The sequence below is a fragment of the Amia ocellicauda genome, chromosome 12, assembly GCF_036373705.1.
Source record: "Amia ocellicauda isolate fAmiCal2 chromosome 12, fAmiCal2.hap1, whole genome shotgun sequence".
NCBI lineage: Eukaryota > Metazoa > Chordata > Actinopteri > Amiiformes > Amiidae > Amia > Amia ocellicauda.
This window is the reverse complement of record NC_089861.1, coordinates 3,398,679-3,425,133: the sequence shown is the minus strand read 5'-3', so window position 1 is coordinate 3,425,133 and position 26,455 is coordinate 3,398,679. Positions and strand designations below refer to the sequence as shown.

Here is a 26,455-nt window from a genome sequence, read left to right as displayed (position 1 = left end):
ATTCCCATTTTGAGGAATCCAATACCAACGAGACCCACATATTGGAATACTTCAACGTTAACTTCAGGAGTACAAAGAAGCAAAGAACGGGGATTCCCCATTCGAACAGTCTCTCAGCGTCGGCATTCAAACTGAGCTGGGGGTGATCTCCCATCTGCTACCAAATCATTAAGTACCTACGGACACACCAAACAGGTATCTTCCTGCGTAATCATGTGACTGTTTTTAAGCCATGACATTTTGCTGTGAAAAAAGACAATTTTTTTCTCTTCACAATACGAGTGGACAGGAAGCTGGGGTTTCTTTCTGAATATCATGCAGCGTCAAGGGCTTTTGATATCGTTTATCTCAAAGCAAAGACACAACGGAGAGATGGCACTGAAGTAAATATCCTGTTTAATTTACAAACATCAGTGACAAGACTGATATTAGTCCAGGTGAGACACAACACAATGCATTGAACATGGACACCTAGTTTGCCTGTTTTTTTTCATAAAAAAGTCAAGAAAACAAAATCTTTGTTATATAGAGTGCCCTTTTTTTAATGAAGGGAGAGCACAATCCACTACCATACATATTATCATCCAAATCTACATTACAAATTTAGCAGCAACATGTTAACATTGGAAACATGGGGATAACAAAGTAGTTTTATTTAGAAAAAAGTCACAGTTTTCTTAGCATAATTTGTTAAAAAGGTAAGGAACTCCGAGGAAAAACATGTTCGTAAAAAGAAATCTATTCTTTTTCCTAGGATAATTTTTCTAAACACCATTTAATCTTTGTAAAATATGTAGGGAAAAAGTTCTCTATTTCAATTATATTCTAGTATAAAGACCTTTATTTCTGGCACAGTACAAATTCTCAGGAGATTTGACAAAAATATACAATGTTTTGTTGCATTTAACACCGTAAAGGTTAAAATGTAACTTTTCAGGAAAATCCAACAATATCAGTGGTCAAATATAGCGCTAAAGAGAAAATAATAATTTCATCTAAACGGGACATGCTATGTTAGTTAATCTATCCCAACCGATCCTGATTAATTTTATTTATTTTTAATACAAAAATATCAGGACAAATATAAATTAATATATATTAAAAGGCTCAAACTGTAGTATAAGGGAAGGTCTAGTGAATAAGTAAAGGTACTTCCGATGCAATAAATACTTGTCAGTGATATTTTTGAATACTGCGCCAACAGTCAGAAAAGAATACGGACAAGACGTTTCGTTTTAACCAAATTACTAACCGTACATTATTAATCTAGACTTAATTACCCACGCACCCCCCCCACCCCACCCCTTTAACATTTAAATTACAAAATATTAATACTGGAAATGAGGCTCGCTAAATATCGAAGGGTTCCACTATTGTAGCATTGATATGTGCAGGTAACATTAAAGTTGTATTTGATGTTCATTTACACCAAGCTGTTATCTGGCAGTTTGTGGCCAACAACAGATCAGGGCTTTCAGAGACTGAGGATTCTGCATCTCAACGCAAGATTTCTCCGGCACAGTCCTCCGCAGATCTCACGGCCATTTTCTTGTCGAGAAGGTAGAAGGTGTTTTGTGAAACCACCATCATCTGACGTCTCTCTGCGCGTCCAGTCGCTCTCGGAATCCGAATCCGTATGCCACAATTAAAAAAAAAAAAAAAAGTGAATCTGTTCGTCATTGTACAGTAACCAAAGTCACGTGACATGTAAAATTCTAAAATCATAAAAAACTGAAATAGAAAGGAAAGGAAAAAAAAAGTGACCTGCCAATTTTCTTAATTTCTTCACCTGCGATAAACAAGCCGTCAGTTCTTGAAAAAAGAAAAAAATCGGAAAGAAAAGGAAAACGGTCCAACCTCCCGGAGAAATAGCAAATAAAGAATATAGTCGACTGCTTTTTTTTTTTCTTTCTTTTTTTCCTCTCCTCTCGATAATAAAAAATAAGTCTGTTCTGTATTTTACAATATAATTCAACATTTCCACTATGGAAGCATTAATTAGTCCAGCACGGTCAGAAGGTACTTTTGTTGTTTGTTGTTGATGTTGTTTTGTTTTTCCTTACAAAAAGGGACATGTAACCAAAAAATAAAATAAAAATTACAAAGGACATTTTGTACAGCCACACTTGACAACTTTTTCCACTTCCTCCACGAACGAAGAGCCATCCGTGCACTCGAACGTGTATTTCCGCCTCTTGCTCCTCAGCGGCCCACAGCACTGTCCGCTGTCGCAGCTGCCTCGACACTCTAACCGCGAGACTTTTTTGGTAGTCTGGCACGCGGCGTACCCCTGCTGCTTCTGGTAGTTATCTCGGACCCGTTCCCCTCGACAAAAGATTTCTGCGAGCGTGAGAGACAGACAGAAAGAGAGTGGGAGAGAAAAGATAATGATCGTTATTCTTTACTTGCTGATGAGGTTTATCCAACTCCAATACCTCTGGGACAAGAAAAGGATAAACAATGGGGAATACAACACCAATAGCATGCTAGGACTGTAGTGCCAGGATGCTGCTCACACAATCTTTAAAGTGTGATCCTTATCTCCTTTTGTCATTTGCCAAAAGTGCCTCCTTTTTAATGTATTCAAAGTATATGGGATTGATTTTAAATATATTCTATTTTAAATGTACAAAAGCGGGGCCAATTGTAGCTTGTGAAAAGTATAAGGATCATCGATTGAATACCGTTTATTCAAATATCTATATTTTATTCCATATGGGTCACCAAAGATGCTATATGGGAGGCAACCTTTAGAACAGTTTGTATCACAATTGGCTATTAAGACTTTGTTTACAGATATACTTGGAAATATAAATATTAATATTTATGTATGAGTTTACAACACTGTGATCACAAGTACAAGAATACACAGGAGGAAAACAAAAGTGGGCGGGGTTTGTCTATGAGGTTCACCAATACATACACACACACACACAATCATATATATACATATAAATACACAAACAAAAACAATAATATGTCCTTAATGCTCAAACACGTATGACTTCGAATGATTATCGCCACAAACACAGGATGAAACAGATCGCATGAGGAGGAAAAGGATAAGCGAGAGGCAAGACCCTTTATCCTTTTGTGAGTCGGTCTCACCTGTCTGACCCGCACGGGGGTCTGGGTGTGGTCAGTGGCGGCTGAGAGGTCAGAAACAGAGAGGGTCAGAAAACTGGATTTCACTTCACAGCGGAGGACAGTCAGAACAAACGATCAGAGACTTACGCAAAAAGCTAATCCTCCAATAATACACTGAGGTCAGACACCAAAAATGCCACCAGGAAAGGAATAAACCAAATAAACTGCCCAATGTACACAACGATTTTGAGTTGCAGTTGGGTTCATTTTAAAAGCTTCTGCAAGGACAACTGTATAGGAAAAGATTTTGATCCAGCCTCTTTTTTGCATAGCTACCAGTTTTTCTGTGTATGTCGGCGTTAGGCTGTGTTCGTCCAGTTTTCCTTCATAAAATACCCTTGACTCTGAAAGGAAGCTACGGATAAATCATCCTTATATATCTTATCTCCTTTCTCTGGTAACTCCCCAGACAATAGGTTAATGTGTGTAACTACAGTGCAATTCCATTTAAATGTAGCTGCAGTTTCAACAGATTTTATAACAGATTGCACACGACAATGGTTTAAGAAAAAGTTGGATTTCAGTAACGTTTACAGGTCACCACATCATTTTGGCTGTCAGTGTATGTACTCTAACACACACACACACACACGTCTTACTCCTCGATGTCACAGGAAACGAGTGCAAGAACACAGCTGGCAATGCTGGGGGTCTCACCTCTGTCACAGCTGTCTCCCGTGTAGCCGCTGTTGCACTCGCAGTACGGCTTGCCCAGGCCCGACAGCCGGCACTTGCCATGCTTGCACTTGAGGGACTGGCAGGGATTGAAGAGGTCCTCCTCTTCGTCGCACAGGACGCCCCCGAAGCCGCTCTGGCACTTGCAGCTGTACGAGAAGGCGTTGATGGGCAGGCAGGTCCCGCGGATGCACCTGGAGAGAGATGGGAAGAGGTAAAAGGTCTGTGCCGGCCAGCTGGGAACTAACTGCCGGGGTTGTGCTTGAATTGTGCATGATCTGTCCCAGACTCACTTGTTGCCCTGGCAGGGGTCGTTGGTCTGCTGGTCGCACAGCGCCCCCGTCCAGCCGCCCTCGCACTCGCAGCTGAAGGTGGACTGCCCCGTGGCCAGGCAGCTCCCGTGGGCACCGCACACCTTCTTCTGGCACGGCTCACACCCCGGCAGGATGCCCGTCTGCAGCTGGAAGCGGCTGAAGTCCTGCAGCTGGTTGTTGATGTACAGGTTGCGGATGCAGCCGTGGAAGCTGGTGCCGTTCTGCCCCGGGCCCTGGCGCAGCGCCGCCACGCTGCTCTTCACCGGCATCCCTGGAGTGAGAGGCAGGGGAGTCAATAGGGGCGCTTCGCATCCTGGGAGCTATTGAGTCCTAAACACGGCTTCAGAGCTGCCACCACCTTTAGAGGCATCCCACTCCTACTAATCTTTTCAGACAGTACTTATAATATTAGTCCTTTTAACCCCCGTTAGATAGCACTTCACAGTTTTATTATGCTTCTTGCGTACTTTTACCGTCCAGGATGTAGGACCTCACTTACTGTACTTGCCTGTGTAAATTGTAAATTGGAAGTTGTAAAATGTATTATATTTTGAATTGCTTTGTTTTATGTAAATTTAATTTGTAATGATTGATGCCTTTACTGAACTGTATTTTTGCACTTTGTTTTGCACTCATGTTGTAAGTTGCCCTGGATAAGGGCGTCTGCCAAGAAATAATAATAATAATAATAATAATAATAATAATAATAATAATAATAATAATTACCACAAAGTACCACAAATAACTGCAAATTACCCCTAAGTACCGCAAATTACCACAGAGTAACCAAAACAAATGCTACAATGCACCATAAATTATACTTTGTGTCAAATACATCTTTGTGGTAATTATTGGGCACTTTGTGTTACTTTGTGGTAATTTGTGTGGGTACTTTGGGTAATTCATGGTACTTTGCGGAAATGTGCAGTACTTGGGGGTAATGTGTGGTACTTTGTGGTAACTGTTTGGGTACTTTGTGGTAATTAGTAGGACCCAGTATCCACGCTTAACTTGTTAAAGCTCATTGTGTGCCTCCATCCACCACTTATAAGGTAAACTAATGAAGGGTCTTAGGAGTTAAGTCTTGTGTGAACTTTGCACTGCCACTCCATTGCTCTCATAGACGACAACTGTATTTATACTGGAATGCGGCCTCACCTCCGATGTAGAGCGGGGAGTCGACGCTCAGAGTGGACTGCCTGGCCAGCGTGCTGATGGTCTTGGGGCTGCCCCCGTCGATGGACAGGGAGAGAGACTGCTCGAAGGCCACCAGCTCCACCACGTGGAAGTTCCCGTCGTTGATCGTCTCTGCGCTGCGAATGCAAGCAGACAAACTTCAGTATGAGAATAGAAAGGAAAATAGTATTACAGGCTTCCATAACACACACGTCTGCCCAAGATTATACATTATCTTGCAGGCTGGGGTGGAGGACTATAAAGTTACCCAGAGTTGTAAGGCTTAGACAGGGAGCTAATCATTCATTTAAAAAAAAAAATCCTATGAAACAAAAAGCCTCTCAATGTGTGGAGCTGGGATGTGCGTGTGGCGTGTCGGTCAACAGTGTGAGGCGGTCTGAGAGTTCAGTTACTTTAATTTTATAGAAACCTGACAGTCTCTCCAATACAAGATGAAAGTCGATTTGTGTTCGTTTTTTATGTTTGAGGGAGGGGGTTTGTGTACAAATAAATTTGCTTTCTTTCCTGCAAACTGAGGACCAAAAAACAACAACACAAACTCCACGACGGCCTGAAAGTGGCAACTCAAAGACAAAATATGGAAAACCAGCCCCTGACAAAAAGAGCAGAGGAGAAACTCTGGCTGGAAATCAGGAATTTCCTCCCAGGAGCTCGAATCACTTCGGTCTCTAGGAAAAATAAATAAATAAATCAACATCGCAGAGATTTGTTTTCTCTAGAATGACACAGTATTGCCTTCCTCTCCTGGGCTGCAACTGCAATTCAATTACTCTCTCACAGGCCCGTCTCATAAGGGATTCTGTGAAGAAAGAGCATGAATCTGTACTCGGGATTAGAGATTCGCCCGTCAGCAGTGAATCTGCTCTGTGATGAATTGCACATTGTGAGATCCGTCTCAGGGTGAAGCCTCTCCTCGTGGAGTGCCAGGGACAGACTTCAGAGAGCATTCATTCAGGAGCGTCATTAAATACGATTACATTGCATTTTGAACTCATGGCGTCTAAAACATCAGAGGAAGTCTCTCGTTTTATAGGGGTTTCAACCTGCGCACGAGAGCCACGTTTGTTGTTCTCGGCCAGGATTGTGTTCTTGATCTTTGAATTCTTCACAATAACCCTGTGGGTCTCCAAGGATATTACACAGACATGCTATGTTTGCTGATGGTCTTGTATATAAATTATTATTTTTGTCATTTAGCAGACACTCTTATCCAGGGTGACTTACATTTGTACCCATTTATACAGCTGGACATTTTACTGGAGCAATCTAAGTGAAGTACCTTGCTCAAGGGGACAACAGCACTGCCCCACCCAGGATTAGAACCCACATGAGTCCAGAGCCCTAAACATTACTCCACAGTGCTGACTATTAATTAGGTTAATAAATTGTGTCCCTTTTTGACTTCACATCCAAGCAAATTGAGTCTTTCTGTTCTCTCTGTGAGGCACTGTCCTAATACTGTCAACATTGCTTTATTATGACATCAATACAGATGAACGAAAGGCCATTCAATTATACCTTTAACTGAATTTAGACTTGGAGACTTTGGAACTGGAATAATCATTTAAAGGTGCATATCAAAATTTGCAAAAAAAATAATGATCTATCACTCTACAATTTTCCTTATCCATGTAAACCTCTATGTACCTCTCCTTTTAAACAAACGACCCCTGACATCTGATACATAATTAATCGCACACTCTGTTCTTCAAGGCTTTGCGGTTTGAACACGAACAGCCGTCCGCGCTTCGGCGTTTGATATTTATGATTCGCGGCAGATGGAGCATCTCCAGGGGAGGTAAACATTTTTATACATTTTCCTTTTGAGCAGCAACAAATAAAATGTGTGAAGACAACTGCCGACGCAGTGAGGGTTTTAATGATGCTGTTCGGGGCTGCCATCTTCACTGCACCGATGCGAACATTGTGCTTCTGTGTTGCTTACGACTTATAGCACAACAACCCCAATTGATCCCAAATTAAAACACAGTACAGATTAGTCCTGCTCTTATAACACAGGTGAGCAGGCGATTGAGTGAGGAAAAGATAAAATGACAGCACAGCCGCAGTGAGAAAGTCGTAGCTGCCCGCTTGTACAGACGCATTACCTATAAATGGCAGAGGGCGGGTAGGACCCTGTGTCGTAGCTGACGCGTAGCCGCCCCCGGTGCAGCTCGACCGCGATGTGGTCCTTGTCCCCTTTGTACAGCAGGATCCCACTGTCTTCGTCCGTGGCGATCTGTTCATCAACAGAGGGGAACAGAAACACAGTATCAGTGTTGAGCCTCTCTCTAATTGCAAACTCCCCAAACTGAATTTAACAGTGTAATAAATGAATGTGTGACTTCTCAGGGTTTTATACACATAACCCCCAACAAAAAACCCATCTCCCTCAAGTCTTAAAGCTGTAGCAATTTTCAGCAGCACCTCAGTCAATCTGATAAAAAAATACTTCTGGATTGCATTTACTGGCACACAGACTATTCGCCCCCCAGTGCTAACAGCCTTTTACACTAAACAGACAAAACAATAGAAAACTAAACACGTCTGCTCACGTCTGCAGTTTCACTACATTCCCACCTGGGGCTCCGAATTCCTCAGGATGATCACGAGTCCGGGACAATAAACACGTTCATGCCTTCCCACATTGTGAAGACCCCAGACGGGTTGCCCCCTCGGGCAGCACAATGCGAGACTCTTCTCTTGCCCTTCAGCCTGGGAATGGGCCTATGATGACCTCCGGACCCCTCTCTACGTTCTTGTTCAAGATGTGAGGGTCTGATCTGAAATCAGCATTGTAGAAGTTACCTGCCTCCGTAGAGCCCCTTATCGCATTGTACAACGTTCCCCTGACTTCTCTGGCCTCCAATCTTCACGTTGACCGTTCTGAATAACTTCTGCACTAAAGACTGGATCAGCTGGTCTCAGACGCAAACCCTGGAGGAATGCTACACCTTCTAGCTTTTGTTCCAGATGATCTCGCAGTGACTTGATTGGTCCAATCAAGATGATTAGCTGGATGAATTTAATATAGCTCTAAGGACTGCAAATGAAGGCTGTGCCACCTTGAATCAAAAAATAAAAAAGGCGATGTTATGTATGACTACTTGATAAAATAATCTGGTTAATTAAGTAATTGATCAGAGCTACGGTTGGAACATAAATCCAACAAAAGGACAATCAATCTGCTGCTGTCGTTCGATTAAAAGTGCAAGACAATCCTGGAGTAGCAGGTCAGTACCCGGGACAGCTCTCAGTAGGAAAGCCCTCTAACCGGACCAAAGCGTGTTTATTTGCCCGTGGCGTTCACCATCTGCACGAGGGCTCTGGGGTGCTTTTACACATGTGAAGCTGGCAGCGACAGTCGGCATGTGGGACGCATCGCACTACGAGCTCATCACATCCCCCGACAAGAGGAGGCGTCGCAAAACCCCCTACGCAGCCGAGGAGGAAGACAGAAGATGGCGAAAGCATTTACAGGTGCCGTTCCAGATCTTCCTCTGAATTACACACTTCATCCTAACCTGCAATTTTCCAATAGAGGTGCCTGACACACAACCTCAGACACAGGGCCGGCGCGAGGGGTGTGTGAGAACGACAAGCCCCTAGACATGAAAAGATTGCGATTGCAATTGTTTGGCTCTGCAGTCACGGAGTATTGTATGGTGAGAGGCAGGGGGCACACAATGGGGATTTCATCCTTTTCTTCCGTGTTCTCAACTCCAGCCATGTTTAGTCCTCTCCTCCCAAGGAGACTAAGGTAAATGTTCTCTAGGAGAGGTCAAGTGAATTGTGTGCGAGGGTCATCAGCTGGGAGCCAGATGTCTGGAACTGAAAAAGTTGTGCCAGAACAAACCGGGGGGCTTTTGGGAGATTAACTGTTGAAGGGCGAGGAGTTTTAGAGGCTCAGAAGAGAAGCACTCAAGCAACATGTGCTTCTGGTGTCAACGGGTGGAATAGACACAAAACCTAGTCACTGAGAGCACAACCAACACAAACTGAAGACAACACAAACAAGAGCGGAGCAAGGCATGCTGGGAGTGACAAGGAGAGACAGGAAGAGCCCAGACAGACCAGGTTGTTATCGCAACATGATATTGACCTGAATCACAATAAAAAAGGAAGAAGGTGAGAGTTTCAGGAGACACGCAGAGGAGGCACAATCTATTTTCATCCTTCTGTTTTCCGTACCTGCAAGGAGATGTTGGCCTGTGAATCAATCAGGGAGGAAGGGACTTGCAGGAAGGATGTTTTGTCCACGAAGTTCAGGCTAACCAGCTTCTCACACTTCTCCCCCTGGTAGCCCTGCAGACACTGGCACTCGGGGTCCGTGTCCCTCACGAAGCACTGCGCCCCGTTCTGGCACTCGTAGTTGTCGCACGGGCTGGTGCGGGGCAGGACCATGGGCGGGGAGAACTCGCAGAACAGGCCGCTGTCCGGGAGGAGGAAACGCACGATTGTAATAAAAAAACTCTGCAGACATTCAGTGCATTGGTGTCTGTTAGGATGCGTTTAAAGGATGAGTTGAAATGCTGAAGTGCATTATAATGGTTGTTTTTGTTGTCATTATGATTGTTGAGTAACAGCAGGTGAAGCCAATTCTAGGTCAGAAACCATTTCGACTGACCTGTAGCCTTCGGAACACACGCAGGTATAGCCGTTCACCGCATCGATACACTGGGCTCCATTCTTGCACTTGTTTTCCTGGCAGTCGTCAAAGTCAACGTCGCAGTGCTCCCCCACGTAGCCAGGCGTGCATTCACATCTGGAACGAGTCACAGCGGGGTTAGAAAGGATCTGAGGAAACTTCCAGAAAGGTACCGCAGACACAACAAGTGGCTATGTTTTACCCCCAGAATTACTCAACCTTTCTAACTCACAAGGTGCTTTACAAACCAGAGTCCTAACGTGATAGGACACTACACACATCCCACGAAGGACAACAAAATCATCAAGAAAACAGAACAAGTCATGAATCAATACCGGATTATTATTGTTTTTTTGAGAAGCTCTCTGCTGAATGTTGAATGTTACACATCCAGGATAATTTAATCCAAGGACATGGGTATCTTCATGGACCGTACTTAACAGCGTTTCAGCTGAGCATGCGGTCTTTAATTAAAACAGCTCATTATAATACCCCCCGTGAAGGGATCGATTGGATATATTAAACAGAGGCTGATTTATTTTGAGATAAGCAATCCATAGAAACGAGACATTACATTTTTCCTCCCTGTGCCTTTGCTGAAGTCACAAAACCTGGCCAAGGTGTACAGTGACAAACTGTCGGCGAGAAGAGAAAAACCAAAACCCCTCTCCCAGTAAACCAAGTAAAATAAATCTTGCAACAGCAGCAACGGACTGTAAAGCTTCACTAACAGCTTCTCCGACGCGGTGATTTACAGCATGAAAACAAAAGGCATCTGCTTTTTCTGAGGTGAAGAGGAAAGAGCAAAAAAATGGTACAAGGGGGAATATTACACAAATAAGCTGTAGGTTTCCTTTCTGGCTGTTACCTAACCCTCCATCCCTTTTTTAAGGAGTACATGGAAGTTATCATTATCCATCCTTCTTCACACTCACTTGTATCCCTTGGCTGTCAAGATGCACTTGGAGTCATGCTGACAGGGATTGACGTCGGGGGCACAGAAGTCCAGCTTCTCCTCGCACAGCTCACCTGCAAGAAAAGCCAAAACATCACGTTGCATTTCTGAGCCAGATCCGCACGTCTGCCGGGCACCGCCTTCCATTTCCGATTAAAGCAACAATCACACTCCCTACCGCCCAACCACCACCATGCCAACATCCAGCCACGTCAATATCTCTCAGCGGTGAAGTTTCGCCGGGTCGCTGATGAACTGTGTCACGGAGGCCTTGATGAAATCAAGAGGATGCATTTTCAATTTATATTTCTGAGCTGACGACTTTTGGGCAGCGGTGCCAAGACTGAGTTTCCTGCTGTGCTGGTGTATTCAATTATTTATCCTCCCTCTGCCATTGAACTCTTTTCAAACAAATTACACTGCACAGAAAACCATCTTTTCTCTCTCTCTCTATTTTTTTCCCCTAAACAGTCATACAATGCCCTGGAGAGCCTGAAATGACTTTCCATTCCAAGACTCAGAATTCAAACTCAAAGGACTCTGTCTTCGCACAGTTGCTTTCTGAGAGATGCCAGATGCTTGTCTCTGGACACCATAAATCAATAAAAGATTTTGTGAAATTACATACAAGGCACTAAATTATGAATCTTTAATACCAGTCACACTCCGCGGTGCCCGAGGGGATGGCCGTGATGAATGGCTCCTGGGCTCGCCATGTGCCGGCGCAGGGGGGCGAACAAAAAGACCTGCACCGGCACGCAGCTGACCAATATTCTGCCACTGGTAAATGATTGGGGACTGTGGGTGCATAATTTTGTGTGGCTTCTCTCCTGCTCAATTGATTTCAAGGATGAATTCAGGACCACTAAACCTGCAAAAACTGCGGCTGAACAGGTTACTTTTAAGGAGTGGAATAAGCACAGTGTTATTTGTTCTCCATAATTGTCCTAAATCTGTTCACGTGTCGATGTCTAATGGAAGCTCCCGAGACAGTTTCCTCTGTATCAGAATGAGCGGCTCGTCTTTGATCGCCGTAGATCTGTATGTATCTGTTGCGGATTAAAAATAATTTCATAGCATGCAAGAACTGTGATAGCAAAACTTGCCGATTTATCCAGTACTTTACAGTTCTTCTTTCAGCGCTCACAATAAAGTCTTTAAACAGATAAAAGCTTTACTTGTAAAAAAACGAAATACAAAAAATGAGGTGATACGTAACCTGCATGCTCGAGGTTTCTGTTTTCATTCAGGAAGTATTTGCAGATCGCTGCACATGATTCACAACCTCCTGTTCAAACTCTTTCTGGTTTCACAGTTGTGCCGACTGGGCATAAATCTCCCAAATTCGTACAGTTTCTACGTTTCCTATAAACACATTCATATTCGTTTTAGCACGAATGTAAACTGATCTCAAATCACGTCTCAGGGGCCTGGAATGATCTTATTCATTGTTTTTCTTCCTCATTCTCTTTTTTGGGGGGGGGTTAAGACATCTCATTGCATAGCAGCAATCCTGCAGGCTCTGACATTATAACCCACTGCTATAAGGATATAAGGATGCGGTACTTCATGATTTCTCCTGACACGGTGCTGGCAGATTGCTCACAAGTTTCACAAACGCTGAGCGCGGACGAACGCCTGCACAATATCCAAGGTCACTGCGCACAGCCGCATGAATGCTTATGAGGCGAAATGTGTTTTTACTCATGCTAAGAAGCGAGTGGAAAATAAATAATCGCGACTCCCAGCGAGGTGCACACAGAGCCGAGGGTCTCGGGGCGGCAGGGCTTGTTGTGCATTCTGGTCAGGGGTGGCTGTATGGTTTGAAGATCGACTCTAAGCTTCCCAGTGACACCGCTCCCCTGGGTCTCCGTTTCAGGATCCTGCATGGAGGATTTATCCTTCCGACTTGTCATTCAAAACTCACTCATATGAATAATTTATCCAGGCCCGAGTCTGCCAGGGAACGCTGACAGGTGCGAGGCACAGAGACCCGGTTGTGAGAGGGCAGAGAGAACTGTAGACTGAGTGGCAGGATATGGAGGTTTAGCTTCTATATATCCTTTCATTGTGTGTTTTATTAGTATACATTCGGTTTTAAATTGAAATGTAGAATACGGATATATGTGATCATGTTTAATGATGATGCCTTTCCAGCGATCGAGGGGCGCACTGTCACAGCGATTGAGTCTATAGCCCCCAACACACACTCCCACACACAACTACATATTTCAATACTCATGTATGAGGCGTGTTCTCTATATTGATGTGGCTGGAGTCATGCATGCAGCTCAAGTTTCCCCACCGTGACGTTTGTGCACCGCAAACACTTTCAGAGCAGCTCTGACACAGGCCAGCGAGCAGCGATTCGGGACAGGTCATATTCTGGACAATGCCTATGGTGGACTCTGATAAGCATGCAGCTAAAAAAAAAGCAGGGATGGAGCGTGGAAGAAGGGAAAACCGTGGCTGTGCTTATAACAGAACTGTCACTTTTCCACCGTTGAATATCGCCTTGACAGGTTGTGTATGACCTGTGCTAGTTATCAAATCTCTACAAATTAAATATTTAGTTAACATGTGGGTAACATGAACAAATCATTCTGCCCTGTTTTTGTCCTTTCTTAAATGTTATCAAATGATTTTGGACCACTGAACCAAATGAACGTGTCAAGGTGGTCTAGAATGAGACGCCCACTGGGCTGTCTTGTCTGTTGTGAACACAACCACGGTACAGCGAAGATCAAGAAACAGCGGCTACTAACCTCTCTCCACCTCATTCAAAGTAGCAGCTTGCAGCGGCAAAGACAGAAGAGAAACTTTTTTTTCTTTTAAGTTTAAACATGAAGGTGTAGCAACAGCAGAGCGGTACGAGATCTGCGTTGAACGCAGGCACAGAAAAGCAAAGCGGACACTTGACTGTTACTGCAACAACAACGACAACAACAAACAGACAAACAAAAAACTATATTGCAAAAAGCCTGGTCAGATGCCACCATATGCAAATACAACTGACAGAGCCCTGTTCTCTGCCTAGAACGACACTGATGTGATCAGATTAGAGAAATCTGTCACAGATACTGAGCAAGGATGACGGCCTTTAGAAATTCAGGGGCAAAGAAAACCCTTCCTGTAAGAAACACGCTGCAGTTTCAAACACAGCAAATTGAGTGTGAAATCAGTCAACAAGGTGACCTAAACTCGGTCATTTTCCAGGCGTTGACTGAAGGCACCCCAGAGGCTAATGAACAACATGTTATAATATTCCAGTTTTTAATGGCACAATTGAAATTGGTTCACCTAATACACAACGCTTACAGCAGGACTAACACTCCACTTGTTTCAGCATAATCTTGCAAACTTGCAAAATGTCCTTTGAAAGTCAAAAGCAAGACAATCGTATACAAAGTTAGCTTTCAGATTAGCAATAAATACATCAATGAAAATCATACAAGGAAGCAGTTTCATATTATATCGTGTATTTATGATTATGATTTATTATATATTTATTGAGGTTAATACAACTAAAAGATCCTTATCTGCAGTAAGAAGCTGTTTACAGCAGTTAATCTACAAGTTAAGCCAATGCATGAACTAATATTAATAATAATGTAAATTACACAATGGCAGAGCTGTCTAGATCATGAAACTGTTCTTGATTGTCTCATATCATGCCAGCTTTATATTTCAACAGTCCTGGCCCGATTTGCACTCTGAGATATAAACTGTAACCTTGGCACAGAGGACCTCTACAGGAGACTGGTGTGGAGATTGCACCGCTGCCGTCAGCACTGCGATCGGTAAACGTGCAGCGTGGGGTCAAGGTCGGGGCAATTAACTGGCCCTGACAGGGGCAGAAGATCTGCCACCTCATTACACAGTCTAACCCACGGGTTAATGCGAACGCTGCTGAATTTATCCATGCCCTGCGAGTCAATGTCATTCCACTTTTCTGCTGACGTGAATCACTGGACTCTAAACCCAATAGACAGTACAGTACAGGCCGTCCGCAAACCCCCAACTTAGGTCAACAATTAAGATTTCCTCTTTCACCATTTTAAGAACTTCTACAGAATGTTTTGGTGATGCCGGAGTGGAATTCCCAAGGCTCTGTGTTCACCCTTCTTATGCAGCTGTGCTTGGAGAGGATGATGCCCAATTTCACCCGTTTCAGAGACAAAACAGTAAAGAAAGCTCGTCTTTTGATCCGGTTACCATGACAGGGCAATTATCCTATTTGTTATTATTATTGATCTGCTCATTAATGGCCTCCCTTTAAACTCGCTCTCTACCCCTTGGGCGTTGTCTTGGGAGGAGCTGCTAATTCACACAAAAACACAAGTAGCAGTTTGTGGTTACGACTTTGGGAACACAGCGTGATCCAAGAACAATGTTGTCCTACTGAGGTGTGGATTTAAAAATACATTAATTCAGTTCGTATTTAGAATGCAGATTTTATAAGCATGTACTAACAAGTGTGAAGGGAATATATTTAGGTGAATGTCAGCACAATAATGGATCACACACTAGACATACTGTCCCCTAGTCCAATCTTAAAGACCGTCTGGACATGTTTTCATGCAGAAAAAGAAAGACAACAAAAGAAATTTGTTTGTTTAGGAGACATCTCGAATCCTGTGTTTGTGAACTCAGTGGCATGTTCTCGGTGGGCTTACCTGTGTATTCGGGGGGGCACAGACAGGTGTAGTTGTTGATGCCGTCGATGCAGGTGGAGTTGTTCTCGCAGTCATTGTCCTCGCAGTCGTCGATGTTGATCTCGCACGCCTCGCCCTCAAACCCGTCCGCGCACACGCACCTGCAGCCGCAAACAAGGGCAGTGATGTTCAGACTGTACAATGCACTAGTTAGAGCTCATCTGGATACTGTGGACAGTTCTGGGCTCCACACTTCAAGAAAGATATCGCTGCTCTAGAGGCAGTTCAGAGGAGAGCAACCAGACTTATTCCAGGTCTGAAGGGAATGTCCTACTGAGAGACTGAGGACCTGAACCTTTTCACCCTGGAACAGAGGAGACTACGTGGGGACTTGATCCAAGTCTTCAAAATCATGAAGGACATCGAGCACATCAAACCAGAGGAGCTTTTCCAGATCAGCAGGGACACATGCACCCGGGGACACAAATGGAAATTGGGCTTCAAGGCATTCGAGACAGAAAACAGGAGACACTTCTTCACACAGTGAGGCGTCACAATCTGAACAAACTCCCCAGCGATGTGGTAGAAGAGACAATTTGGGAACATTCAAAAACAGACTGGATAGGATCCTTGGATCACTTAGTTATTAATGGACAACAAACGGGCGTGATGGGTCAAATGGCCTCCTCTCGATTGTAAACTCTTATGTTCTAAACCATTGGTTCCCAGAGCTACGCACATTACAGATGGCTGTTTCAGTTTATGTCTACAATCAGTCAAATTAAATGCCTTTTGGAGAGAAAACATTCTGTACTCTGTGTGCAATTCAACTATCAAGCCAGGAAATGTTTCCCGCAGATAAATGGCTTATTTATCTAGACCCAGAAGTAAATAAACGCAGGTCAGTTTATATACTTGAGTCTTACCAAGGGATTACTTCCTCAAAGTGAATATCTGTCTCTTGAGTGGTACACATCCCTGGTGGAAACTTGGCACGAATGAATAACGGTGCCTTAGATATTTTTCATCCTATTTCTTAGTAGTTATAAAAAGAATCTCCAGATCATCTTTTTGAAGCCGGAGTTACAATCCATCTGGGAGCCAGTGCAGGCAAATTCAAAATCTGAATCAGACACTATCGCACCTGTATCTCCGCAATATCTGGACAATAATACGTGCTTAACAGAAACGCCGCTGGGTGTACACCGTTTCTCATTACCTGCTAAGCGGAGCCAATTAATATTTCACAGGCGGGAGAGGAAAACTGATTAATCTGAAGATGAAAAGTTTAGGTAAGAGGTCTTGATAATTCCTTAATGAAGTGCTGGAGTAAAGCCGTTCCCATTTCACGCGCCACCTTATTAAGCCTGATGGAAAGATTGCCATTCTCCTGTGGAACGATGAAGTTAATTTAATGGTGTTTTATTATTCATGGAGTGCAGCTGGGGCGATTTTATTCTCTGATTAACTAATTCCCACTTTAAAGTGCTCTCAGCGTGCCGGCGTGCGACAAACGGAAAATACATTTTTAATTCCCAGATTCAATGTGTGAGCAGAGCAGCGCCCTCTTGTCTGTAAGTGCTGCGGACGTGTCTGTGTCGTCGTTTGACACCCTTTTCTCGTTTCCCGTAAGAAAGCATAGCCGCTGATCAGTCTCTGTTTATGTATGCATTGTCTCAAAAGTCTCCCAACAAATTTCAGACAACTCCAGCAAAGAACAGGTACGTTCAGCACCGTATTAAAGCTGGAATATTTATACGCAGTGGTGTCTTTCATATCGGAAAACTCAAAAGCGTTGTTACGTATCAAATCAAGTTTTAAGTTACTGAAAAGGCTGACTTCCTAGGGTACAAAATGTTAAAACAGCCACAATACTTTTATAAGCAACAACCTAATTGCGAGTCCGTTGACACACATCTCCTATCAAAACTAGACACGAAACGACTACTGCTTTCTCGTGGTCTTTAACAAACCCTGCCGCAGACCACAAATTGAAATCTCTGCCCTATATCTATGGGCCAGATATATATTCACCTCTTTCCAGTGTGTATCAACATTTGACAGGAGGGCAAACCTATTTCTAGTGGCTGCAGACATGCTTTAAAGTCTCCCGTATCCATATTTTCCACAAAGAGATACATGTGTGGCCTCCTGCCCGCCACACTCGTTCAGCTCCGAGCAACAAGACAGGGTCGTCACCCTCCCGAAATGGACCGACACGCCCAGCAAATTAATATGGCGCCTAGACTCATCCCTCTGCTGTCACTCTCTCCAGAGGCTCGGTGGATTCAGGTCAGATACGGAGGGTTATTTGCTTGGCTTAGCTACGCCGACTCCTTCCCGTCCCAGACTGCGGTACACAACGGGCCTCATCGAGAGCAACAATAAACAATGTTCACACGCACAATGGGATCGTTCCAGGAGACCGGTGGCGGAGAACAATAAATGGCACCATGAAAAATGAAACCGCCGTCTCCGTGGGAAAAGCAGATTCTGTGGAAAAACGACTCAATTCTGTATGAAAATTTAATAAATTCTTAATAGGGCTGTTTTGCCGCTGGACTGTGGGTTTATATGCAGTCCGAACGGAGCAGCAGCGGTATGAAATATTCATTCAAACACATCGGCTAACTGACGATCAGACACAATTGCCCCAGTGCTGATTTGTAATAGACAATATTTGATGTGTGTGTTTCTTTATTTCAGCCCCTTTATGTCCGCTGCACTCACCACAGTCCGCCATCCGAGGATATTTAGTCCATCTGCCCTCAAACACATCATACACAATTGTACGGTTTTACAATGCACACTTGGGGAGTCCCTGCCAGACAAGACCACGGGCTGTTCCCCTCAGATCCCAGGCATGGTGTGTGTATTGTTTCTGACTTACCAAAACCCATCTTTCTCCCCCTCTTTCAAATGACACGTGCCTCCGTTGCCGCAGGGGTTGCTAATGCAGGCATGGATGGGAACGTCGCAGTCCTGTCCCTAAGAATAGGAATAAATAGAAGTGATGAGAATTATTCTAATACACAAACAATAGAAGAAGAAGAACTCCCCAGCGATGTGGCTGAAGAGACAATTTGGGAACATTCAAAAACAGACTGGATAGGATCCTTGATCACTTAGTTATTAATGGACACCAAACGAGCACGATGGGGCGAATGCCCTCCTCTCGATTGGACACTTTCTTATAAGACTGTAAAGTTAAAAAAATACATTTAATAAATGCAAAATAAGGGCCACGGACCTTAAAGCCGTACGGGCAGGTGCATCTGTAGAAGTCGACCGGGTCATTGTTGCATGTGCCGTCATTTTTGCATGGGTTCGACAGACACGGGTTACACTTGGCAAGGATGCTGACATCCACAGGGCCTGGAACAGGAAACAGAAGCCGACACAGAATTATTATTGTTTTTTAAACATTTCGAATGTATTATCTAATGGTTTCACAGTGTGAGGTCAAAATAAGGGTCAGGATAAGAGGTCCAAGCAGAGACAGGTCAATGACAGAACAGCATGACAGGGTTACAATGAGCCCCTCGTGGCTCGGTGTCAGGTCAAGGGTCAACCTCAGGAAAGAAGGGTGGGCGAGTGGTTGGACAGGTTCGGACGACTAACAAAGCACTTCACGGCCTACCTGTCACCAGAAAACCACACGGTCCCGGGACATCTAAAGGTGATGAATTATCCAAAGTCAAAAACAAAAGTATTAATGATGTCCAGCAAGAAATGACTGAGTGTTTTTCCTTCCCCCTGTTTCTATAAATAAGCCCGACAAGAAGAAAAACTAAACAAATACATTCCTGAGTTTGTAATTTAAAGTTTGTTGATCTGGATGATTGAAAGCAAACTAAAGGTGTGACTGGTATCAAAATTTGGGAAATGATGACTTACTTTGGTGTAGAAGTATAGTTTCCACTTATGTTTTGCTTTTTGTAATTTTGAAATATTTGTAGACGTGTGTGAGTGAGTAAGGAAAAAGAAAAGAGTAAAAAGAAAAGTATCAAATATCAAACCGTCATGAAAAATATCCTGTTGTAAATCATGTTTTCATGGAATCTAAAATGGCGGCACACAAAAGCTGAACTACAGAAACTAAACTCTGAGAGGCTTTTTCTGACATCCGTCCACATAGAAAAGAAAACGCTCAACAACAAATCCCTCAAAGATAATCTATATATAAAGAAACACGGAAATGAAAATGCTAATCCATTGCACGCCTCCCTGTAATGACACTGGGACCCGAGCCACCGGTACCTTGGCAGGTGAACTTCTTGGAGGGCGTGGTGAGCAGCAGTTTGTCCGTCATTTCTCCGGGTCCGGCGCAGCGAGCGATGCCCGGCTCCTTATAGCCCGACTTGACCCACTCAGACAGCCACTGCATGTTGCAGTCACAGTATAGCGGGTTGGCACCGAGGGCCCTGTGAGAGAAACAAACAACAACAAACCACAAAATCACTCCGGGCTCCGCATAGACGCTGTTTGGGAGACGCTCCATGGCAACCCACATTAATTAATTTGCAGTGAATTGGTTCTTTGTTTTGAAGCATACGCCGTTTCACAGGCGCGGAGCCCCCTGGGGACGCGGCTGGTGTCGATGATTTATCTGCTTTCGAGATGAGATACGAGTACCAGCGTTCCATATAAATTAATTACATGGCGATTACACGGGGAGATCGGGTTCCTGTCCTCTCCCCTGGAGCCCCCTACTCGGATACAAGCAGGGCAGGATCTGCACAGGTAGCCCGGCGATGGGGCTGACGGTGAATCTGCAAAAACCCCAAAAAACTCTGCACAATAAGACGGCATGAACATTCGTGACAATAACGGCCCACATGACAGTTGCCCAAAGATCAATACAGTCCCTTTCTGTGGGAGCCGCTGATCTAGAAAGTCCCTGTAATCTAGACTGTTAAAAGCAGATCTATTTTTAGGATAAGCCCGGTCTTGTGGCAGTTTTTTTTCTTTTTTAATCAAATGAATCTCAGGCTTTAATCCAATATACATTTTAATGGGCTCCATGCAATTAAAACCCTCTTAAGACTGGAGTGGAGGGGTTTCTGTAAGGACCTAGTGGCACACAACCCTGCCAGCCTGTGACTGAGCGGATACGCATCTTGCCGGGGGGCGATTCAGCCCGTATGAATTAAAATCAGAATCGTACGAGTCTCTTTGCTGATTCTGCGTTCTCAGCACTTTCTTCCTGTTAAAACAATTTTTCCTGTCACTACTACACAAGGATGTGGCACAAACAGGGATCACACTAGACATGGAGACGGCCACCAGCAACAAGGTGAAACTCCTTCATGTCACAATCCTTCCTTCCCAGCTGTCGATCGCATTTAACTTTCAGGAAGGAGAGGCAGATGTGGAAGAGCCTCAGTCAGTATCTACAGTCTGTCTAGCTGAACGAGTTTTAAGAAGTGTGCCTTGAGCCAAGACCACCAATTTTAGAAAATTACATCCATCCCAGCTGTGAAAACATCGCTGCTCCCACCCCCTCCATCTCAGACCCTTGAAAGCACAGCAGACTCACAGATGTGACAGCGAGGAGAGATCGTGGAAAGCCCCCTCTGGTATATTGGCGATGTCGTTGCCGTGCAGGGACCTGCGAAATCACAGCATTATTGATATACACATACACATACACATACAGATACATGTGTCACACGGGTGCAGGACTGACAGTAGGGCAAGGTTTCAATCCTGACACAATGGCAGACAACTGGTGTCTGTTCTGATGAAGATGCACAGATCCACAGCTACATGAAGTATATAATCCACAGATACACAAAGCCCACACAACCCAAAGCACATTGTATACTTACAACAGCCGTAGAGACTTAAGCCCATCGAAAGCCTTGACTGGTATGCACCGTAGTCGGTTGTAGCTTAAGATTCTGGAAAGGAAACAAATAACAAATCACGGAGGCGTTTGCAGTTTCGCAAACACGTGCGACTTCCAGCCATGCAAACAATGTCGTTTTGTGTTTTAATGGTGTTGGATTACACGCAGGCTTTAGCAAGGACATCTGCGCCTGAAGTAGCCGACCTGATCGATCGATTTGGGGCACAAAGGCAGAGGAGAGAGGAGAGCCAGACTCACAGTGTCAGCAGCTCAGTCATGTTGCTGAAACTCTGGTTGGACAGAGTGCTGATCTGGTTGTTACTTAAGTCGCTGAAATACAAAGAACAAATAAAACGTAAATCACAAAAAAATAAATTACATATGGAACAGACCCCCAATCATGGGAAAAAGATTTTAGATCGAAACTAGTGCCGTCCTTCTCTCAGCAATGACACAGGTTAGCACCCTGTTTATAACACAGTAGGAAACCCACTTGAAATATAAACTTGGCATCTACGCTATGCAGCTGGTTTTGTTTAGAATTTACGAATAAACGTACATGACTCAGGACAGGTATTTCAGTGGACGATCAGGGTCTATAAATACTGCTCTGTCACACATTATATGACATCAAAGTGTTGAGTCATTAAACTGAAACAATAAGGCATATGGTATGAAAATGTGTTGAAAATCCTCGCACAGCTACTGCACAGAGCTCAACAATTACCCTCTCAACCAAAACACAACACAAAAACAGTGCAGATAGTGTGAAAGACTGAATGAAAACTCGGGGGGGGGGACCTGTCATATAACCTCTAATTATGCGATTGTTTTGTCCTCGTTCATTTTAATGAAAGCCACCCACTCTTGTTGCGAATCAAAATTAGTTTTAAACCCACCCCACCCCCATAGGGGTTTCCAGTGCGGAGCGGCATTAGTTTCATTAATCATTTTTAAATGTAACTAAACTAATAAAACACTTCACAGAGTGATCCACCTACATGAGAGTTAAGTGCTTATAATTAGAGAGTTCCCTTGGGACCTGGGTGAACTGGTTTCCATCCAGATACCTATACAGGGAAAAAAAGAAATAAGAGAAACATCAGGTTATTTTCATCTTGAAAAACAATAATAAAACCCTTCCCCAGAGCTAGAAATTACAACGTTGTTTTGGAACCAAAATAAACAGCATCGCGCGGACCTCCAAAGCCGAGCTAATCACATCGGGGGAACCGAACAGATATCACTCCAGCACTTGTGTGTGCATTTCTCATTTTCCACCGGTCTCCTCAGAAGTATCTGAATGTGTAAAACAGAAACAACATGCCAGGACATTTACAGGTTTCATTTCAAAAACACACAAGAAACAATGCGGTTAAAACTGCGAATGTGTGGGTGTCAGGTGTAAAGATGTCCGAGGGTGATGCTGGTTTCCGTGGTATAATTAGACTTTTCATCCCATGGCCACGCTGAACGAGAGGCGTTTACTCGGCGTTCACATCTGCTTTTCCCATCCGAGAATCAATTACAGTAAAGCGAATGGATTGAAAAGGAAGCAGAGAGTTTGTAGTTCTTGGTCTGGATTCAGTCGACTGTGAACTCAGCTTCGTATGCTCCATTTCTGAGGTCTTATTTATTCACCCAAACTATGATTGAACGAAGAAGCCCTTGAGGATTATATTCAATTACTTCTGAGAAAGATGTGGAAAGCTGTATTGTACCGTGTGCTTTAAGGCAATTTCTTTACAACGTATACAAATGCATTGTGAATTTGGTTTACAAGCTTTGTAAACACGTAGTTACGGATTTTTATATTACAGTTTACGTAAGCGTTGCACAATTGCACAGGTTTTGTTCTGCCTTTAAAACACGGTAAAATGAGAACAAATAAATGGAGATATGTTTCACAGGGAAAAAATAAGCCTTATATGGCGGCAGAGCCGCTGAAATTAAAGGAAATCTGCTTCATGGACAACAAAATAATCATGCACCTCACACAGATTAAACATTCACGTCATGCAATCAGGGCCTCCACAAATCATTTTTATAATACCCGTCAGAATCTCTTATAACGACTTCCTCTGTGAAATACGATGATTGAAAACTGCAGCTGACTGATGCAATCTGTATTCAGAGGCATAATGAACAATTTAATTTAAACAGTTTAAATACACCGTGGTAGGTCAGCAGGGATGACGCAACCCTTTGTTGGAAATTAATCTACAACCTAATGAAAACTTAGTTCTCCCTTTAGAAGTCGCTTTTATTAAGCTTATATTAAGGTTTCACTGAGATCCTGTGTAGGGTTAAGAAGAAAATAGGAAAAAGAAAAAGTGCTGCGACCAAATCTTCTGAAGTTTCCAATTTCATCCAGCTCTGGCAAAACAGATTTCTACATTTTGGGTTTTCCCGTTGTACTCTGATATTCAGAATGGTTTAGTATGAAAGCAAATGCCTGCTACCCACGATGTACTTGAACACCTCAAACGCCTTTGACTAATCATGACTCTCGCCTTTGTTCCAGAGAAACACGTGGGAAAAGCTGTATTGTTCCTACTAGCCGTGTACTATTGAAAAAGGCAATAAAACACAAAAGGGAGTTAGGTGGAGTCTCTCAGCAGTACAGATGAATGACACACACACACACAAACTTTTTGACATACTCATAAACACACATGTATAAATATAAGCCTCAGTCTGTAATCCCTATCACACCCATGGAGTAGTGAGGATCGTCTGCTCAGAAGATCACTAGACTCTCTGGGACAGATTATCGGTGTCTGATAACCAGATTATGCTGGTTTTCGTTCCAACCGAGTCCTCAATTACTTCATTTGTCTAATTAATTATTCAATTTGATATATTTAAACAATGTATTGCAAGGTATTTTACAGTTCATGGTCTAAAAGTGCATTTGATTCATGGTATAAGATATATCTTATAAAATATCCTCGGCCTGGATATGTGCTTAAATGTATGTAGCGAATTAAACAATTAGATCAATTAAGTCATTGAGGACTCGGAATGAAAACCAGCATGCACACGGCCCTCCATGGATTGAGTTTGAGACCCCTGCTCTGGGGTGATTGGGGGCTTTTTAAAGTGCCACTCTGTTGTGCCCATCCAGTACCCCAAGGTGCCCCAATGAGAACGACTTACAGCTCGGTCACTTCCTTGGGCAGCCCCCTGGGCAGCGCTTTGAGCCCCTTGTTGCTGCAGCGCACCACAGTGTCCAGGCAGGTGCACTCGGCGGGGCAGCGGGCCAGCGGGGAACAGCTGTTCTCGTCATTGCCTGGGGGACGAGATCATTGTGTGTTTATTTTTCATGTAATGTGTGTCAGTAGTAAAAGAAAGCAATTACCATGAGAGAGAGAGAGAGAGATTGTGACTTTGGCCACATATGAAGAGAAAAAAAGCTGAAAACCACCGAGTAATTAATTCATGCCTGAATTCTGAACCATTCTGTTGTATATCAAAAGCGGCGATATACACAGTGCCACCCGTAACGATTACACAATGACATCAGGAACCAGGAAGGGGAACGGGCTACATCACTCCCATGACACAAAACACGTGCACGCACTGAAGACGAGCAGGCGGGACAGCTACCGTCATCGCAGGTGAAGTCCTGGATGGCCACGTCCTGGATGGGGATCTCCTTCAGGAAGTAGGGGTTCTGGCACCTGGGATTCCCCGTGACAATCCTCTTCTTCCTCAGCCACTCGCCCAGCCAGGCCAGGTGGCAGTTACAGTTGAAGGGATTGGCGAGGAGATTCCTGTCAGTAGAGGAGGAGAGAGCAGTAGGATCATCGGTGTGCTTCAAACGGTCCGAACTGGGTTAACACATAATCTTGCCCTGCTAGAATGTCTCCTCTCACGCCAGCCATCACTCTCAGAAGTCTCAGCTGCAATGTTTCCTCGTTCATAAACGTAACAGAACTTGCCAGCAGAAAACACTGTCACGCGCCTCTATGGCATGAGGTGGCGGATACATAGATACACCTAAAATATCCGTACAGATAGAGTGCGGTTCTGTAGTTGTCTCGTTAATGCGTTTAACAGTAACACTAATGTCCTCAAACTTCTGCCCTACCTTAAAATAGCAAACCACAAACTCGTACCCAATTGGATTTTGATTTAGAAGAATTAGAAATGGCTTGCAAGTGCACCGTATGAATCTATAAGCGGAAACCGTCGCCATTGGAGTCGCAGTCTCAAAATCCCTGATCACCCCCCTGGATAAAATTGCAGCCCTTTCCCTAATCAAGCACGCAGCCCGAGTAGCTGCCAAGCCAAACAATCCACCTCTCAGCCCCCGTCCACTCGTCCCTGAGCCACTCTGCTCACTAAATTAATTTATCATTTTTTTCCCTCCTCCACTCTGATGGAAGGCATTTATAGCTGGTCTATTTTGCTGTTAAATTGCACACACGAAAATCATTTCAAAGCGTTACAAGCCGAGAGATTAGGTCAAGGCTGTCGAACAGGAAATTCTATTTGTGAAGCTGAATCGGGGCCGAGGTAATCTGCGGCTAATTGAAACAGTCAGGGACTCTGACAAGCTGTCGGGCTCTAGTGTACACACAATAAAGTCATTTCATATTCAGATGAATAGCAGATTACATTTTATTATTGGATTTTCCATAAAGACAGTGATTTAATTCAGCTGTCGTTCTGTGGATTTCAATCTATTTTGCACCCATCTGATCTGACAGCTGATTTTGATTACAAGCAAGGTGTGTGTGTGTGTGTGTGTGTGTGTATATATATACACACATAAACATACACAGGTACACATATGCACACAAACACAAATATATGAATCTCTCCTCAGTACCAGCTGAACAGAAAATACAGAAAACTAGATCTAACATTTTAATTATTCGTATGATGTCAATCTCATTCCCCACTAATATCCCAGTCCAATAGTATATACAAGAGTATTTAAAACAGGTTAAACTGTAACAGACACTACATTCTGATTGGACCACCATGATTGGAGCCAAGCCTAGA

At 43.7% G+C, this 26,455-nt stretch overlaps 1 protein-coding gene across 2 annotated transcripts in view; it reads right to left on the bottom strand.

The window, feature by feature from the left end:
- Positions 1-379: 379 nt before the first annotated feature.
- slit2 (slit homolog 2 (Drosophila)) overlaps positions 380-26,455 on the bottom strand; it is a 124,541-nt gene continuing 98,465 nt past the window's right edge. For both annotated transcript variants that reach the window (XM_066718089.1, XM_066718090.1), the window contains 18 exons: positions 25,052-25,218; positions 24,602-24,734; positions 22,444-22,512; positions 21,701-21,772; positions 21,423-21,494; positions 21,131-21,202; positions 19,852-20,015; positions 18,842-18,966; positions 18,482-18,579; positions 15,613-15,752; positions 10,917-11,010; positions 9,961-10,098; positions 9,525-9,765; positions 7,442-7,572; positions 5,295-5,449; positions 4,116-4,407; positions 3,805-4,016; positions 380-2,340 (listed from right to left, as the gene is read on the bottom strand). In XM_066718089.1, coding sequence (XP_066574186.1) covers positions 2,099-2,340; positions 3,805-4,016; positions 4,116-4,407; positions 5,295-5,449; positions 7,442-7,572; positions 9,525-9,765; positions 9,961-10,098; positions 10,917-11,010; positions 15,613-15,752; positions 18,482-18,579; positions 18,842-18,966; positions 19,852-20,015; positions 21,131-21,202; positions 21,423-21,494; positions 21,701-21,772; positions 22,444-22,512; positions 24,602-24,734; positions 25,052-25,218 — 2,617 coding nt within the window. In that variant the 3' untranslated portion in view covers positions 380-2,098. The remainder of the gene's footprint in view (positions 2,341-3,804; positions 4,017-4,115; positions 4,408-5,294; positions 5,450-7,441; positions 7,573-9,524; positions 9,766-9,960; positions 10,099-10,916; positions 11,011-15,612; positions 15,753-18,481; positions 18,580-18,841; positions 18,967-19,851; positions 20,016-21,130; positions 21,203-21,422; positions 21,495-21,700; positions 21,773-22,443; positions 22,513-24,601; positions 24,735-25,051; positions 25,219-26,455) is intronic.